This window comes from Ammodytes marinus (genome assembly GCF_949987685.1).
Source record: "Ammodytes marinus genome assembly, contig: scaffold_89, whole genome shotgun sequence".
In the NCBI taxonomy this organism is placed as follows: Eukaryota; Metazoa; Chordata; class Actinopteri; order Uranoscopiformes; family Ammodytidae; genus Ammodytes; species Ammodytes marinus.
The window spans coordinates 155,001-157,500 of record NW_027648041.1 but is presented as its reverse complement, the minus strand read 5'-3'; the positions used below and the strand labels follow the sequence as shown (position 1 = coordinate 157,500).

The window sequence follows — 2,500 nt, the reverse complement described above, 5'->3', positions numbered from 1 at the left end:
AACCAAGTACTGAGTACATATGGATGATTATACTTTATAGAGGGCCGACATTTCTGTATTTAAAATCCCTTTTTTATTGATTTCATGTAATATTCAAATTTTCTGAGATTATCACAACCTGTTAGCTATAATAATCAAAATTATAACAAATAAATGCTTGAGATATCTCAGTTTGCATGTAATGAGTCTATATAATATATTATTGTTCACCTTTTAAGTTGAACTACTGAAATAAATGAACTTTTGCACGATATTCTAATTTTTCGAGTCACACCTGTATGTATTTCTCTCATCACAGGTCCTGAGGTTCTACTGTTACTGTTAACTTTGACCAATCAGAAATCATACACCCCAGCTTTTTTTTTTTTTTTTAAACTTTATTTTTATTTATTTTGCATTTTTATGAAAACAGACATGTAACAAAAAAACAAACAAAAAGCACAGCAATAAAATGGGTTGAAAAAAGGTCATAGAGTCACATTATTATCAAATAAATAGCTTGGGGGGGGGAGGTGGGGGTTCTAACCAGTGTAGGTGTTTCGATCAAGTCCTTAATATATAACCAATTTTCCTTGGGTCCATGTTAAGAAATAGGACCTCTTGTTTGACCCGACAATGAGTATCACGGGGGCATTTCTACAAAAAGGTCCGAAGTGCATATACCCCAGCTTTAAGGACATATTTGGGCATATGGTAGGACATATTTTAGGAAGGCACCTGTATTACCGACACCTTTTGTCTGGCAGGTGCTGAGGTTCTACTGTTACTGTTAACTTTGACCAATCAGAAATCATACACCCCAGCTTTAAGGACATATTTGGGCATATGATAGGACATATTTTAGGAAGGCACCTGTATTGCCAACACCTTTTGTCTCGCAGGTGCTGAGGTTCTACTGTTACTGTTAAGTGTACAGCTCATGTTAACTTTGACCAATCAGAAATCATACACCCCAGCTTTAAGGACATATTTGGGCATATGGTAGGACATATTTTAGGAAGGCACCTGTATTACCGACACCTTTTGGCTGGCAGGTGCTGAGGTTCTACTGTTACTGGGACGACACGGAGAGCGTGTTTGGAGACCCCAGAGAGCTGCTGATGCATTACTTCCTGGCTGACGACACGGTGGAGATCAGAGAAGTCATTCCCCCAAACTCGGGCAGAGACAGCGTGCCCAAGTTCCTGATGAGGAGCAAGCTGCCCAAGGTGAGGGGGAGGGGTTGTTCTGTCTCTGTGTGTGTGTGTGTGTGTGTGTGTGTGTGTGTGTGTGTGTGTGTGTGTGTGTGTGTGTGTGTGTGCTGCCCAAGGTGAGGGGGAGGGGGGCAAGGTGTTGGATAGAAAGAAAGTGGATTGTCAAAGATAGCCAAGACCCTTATTATATTAGCCTGGCTCCGCCCGCCCGCCCGCCATCTTCCGGCCAAATTTCATTTTCCCTTCAGTAGTCAGTCTGGGTGTACAGCGCATTTCCCAGTTTTCTCCGGAGAATCTACAGTCGTCCAATCAGCGAACAGAGCGAGTGGCTGAGAACGATGACGTCGAAGTCGCGCTCCAGTTTCAGTTGAATTCTGCGTTCCTTTATACTCGGAAGAAGGAGATTTCCGACTTGGTAGTTCCGAGTGAACTTGGTAGACCTGTCTGTGTTCCAGTGCATCTGCTCGCGAAAGTATGGACGCCTAAAACCTTTCTCGTCCAAATAACTAAACGTTAGGCTCTAACAAGTTACCGTTGCCAGGTACCGGTAGATTCATAGACTACAATATGTAGTGAAGTCGGAAATTTCCGAGTTCGATGTACAACTGGAACGCACCGTCAGAAGCCGGCTCATGCCACACGTGACGACCAAACGTGATGCGATTGGTTGGCTAATCCAGAGTGGCACTGGGCAGATGCAATACTTTTAAACTTCGACAGACACCCGCCTTCAAGTGAGTGAACGTTTGCCAATTACAGCACTTCCAGACCTACAAATGAAATGAAGTACGATGGTCTGGTTGGACCAGGCTATTATTATATAGTAACATACGGAAATAGGTGGGTTTACAGTATATACAGACAGACACAGACATAGAAACATCCTGGCAAATTTTACCACTTAAACCTGCAGTGTGTAGAATTTTGGGTTTTATTTCCTAGCAGATTTTGTAGAAAGTAATTATAATATCCATAAGTACGTTTAATTTAGTGCATAATAGCTGAATTTTTTTTTTTTTATTATTATTTTTCCCTTAGAAAGGGTCTCATATATGTCCATATTTCTGCATATTTTGGACCAAGGCCTAGTGCCGCCATCTTGAAAGTGTCATAGTTGGAATGTCATCAGGTGCATTGTTTAAAATGTAGAATTGTTCTTGTCCTTGAAGGCCACTGTAGCTTCTGTTATTATTCGAAAGGGTTGGTGTTACCCAGGGAGCGTTGCATTCTAGAACTTTGTAGAACTTTCTTGATGATGTCATATTACACACTGCACCTTTAAGCTGGAAATGTTTGAGTTTTTTCTC

General features: G+C 41.4%; 1 protein-coding gene across 1 annotated transcript in view; it reads left to right on the top strand.

Moving 5' to 3' along the window:
- LOC307271150 (EF-hand domain-containing family member C2-like) overlaps positions 1 to 2,500 on the top strand; it is a gene marked incomplete at both ends in the record, with an annotated part of 33,571 nt that overhangs the window by 8,359 nt on the left and 22,712 nt on the right. The window contains one exon of the mRNA XM_080055023.1: positions 1,035 to 1,208. Coding sequence (XP_079911149.1) covers positions 1,035 to 1,208 — 174 coding nt within the window. The remainder of the gene's footprint in view (positions 1 to 1,034; positions 1,209 to 2,500) is intronic.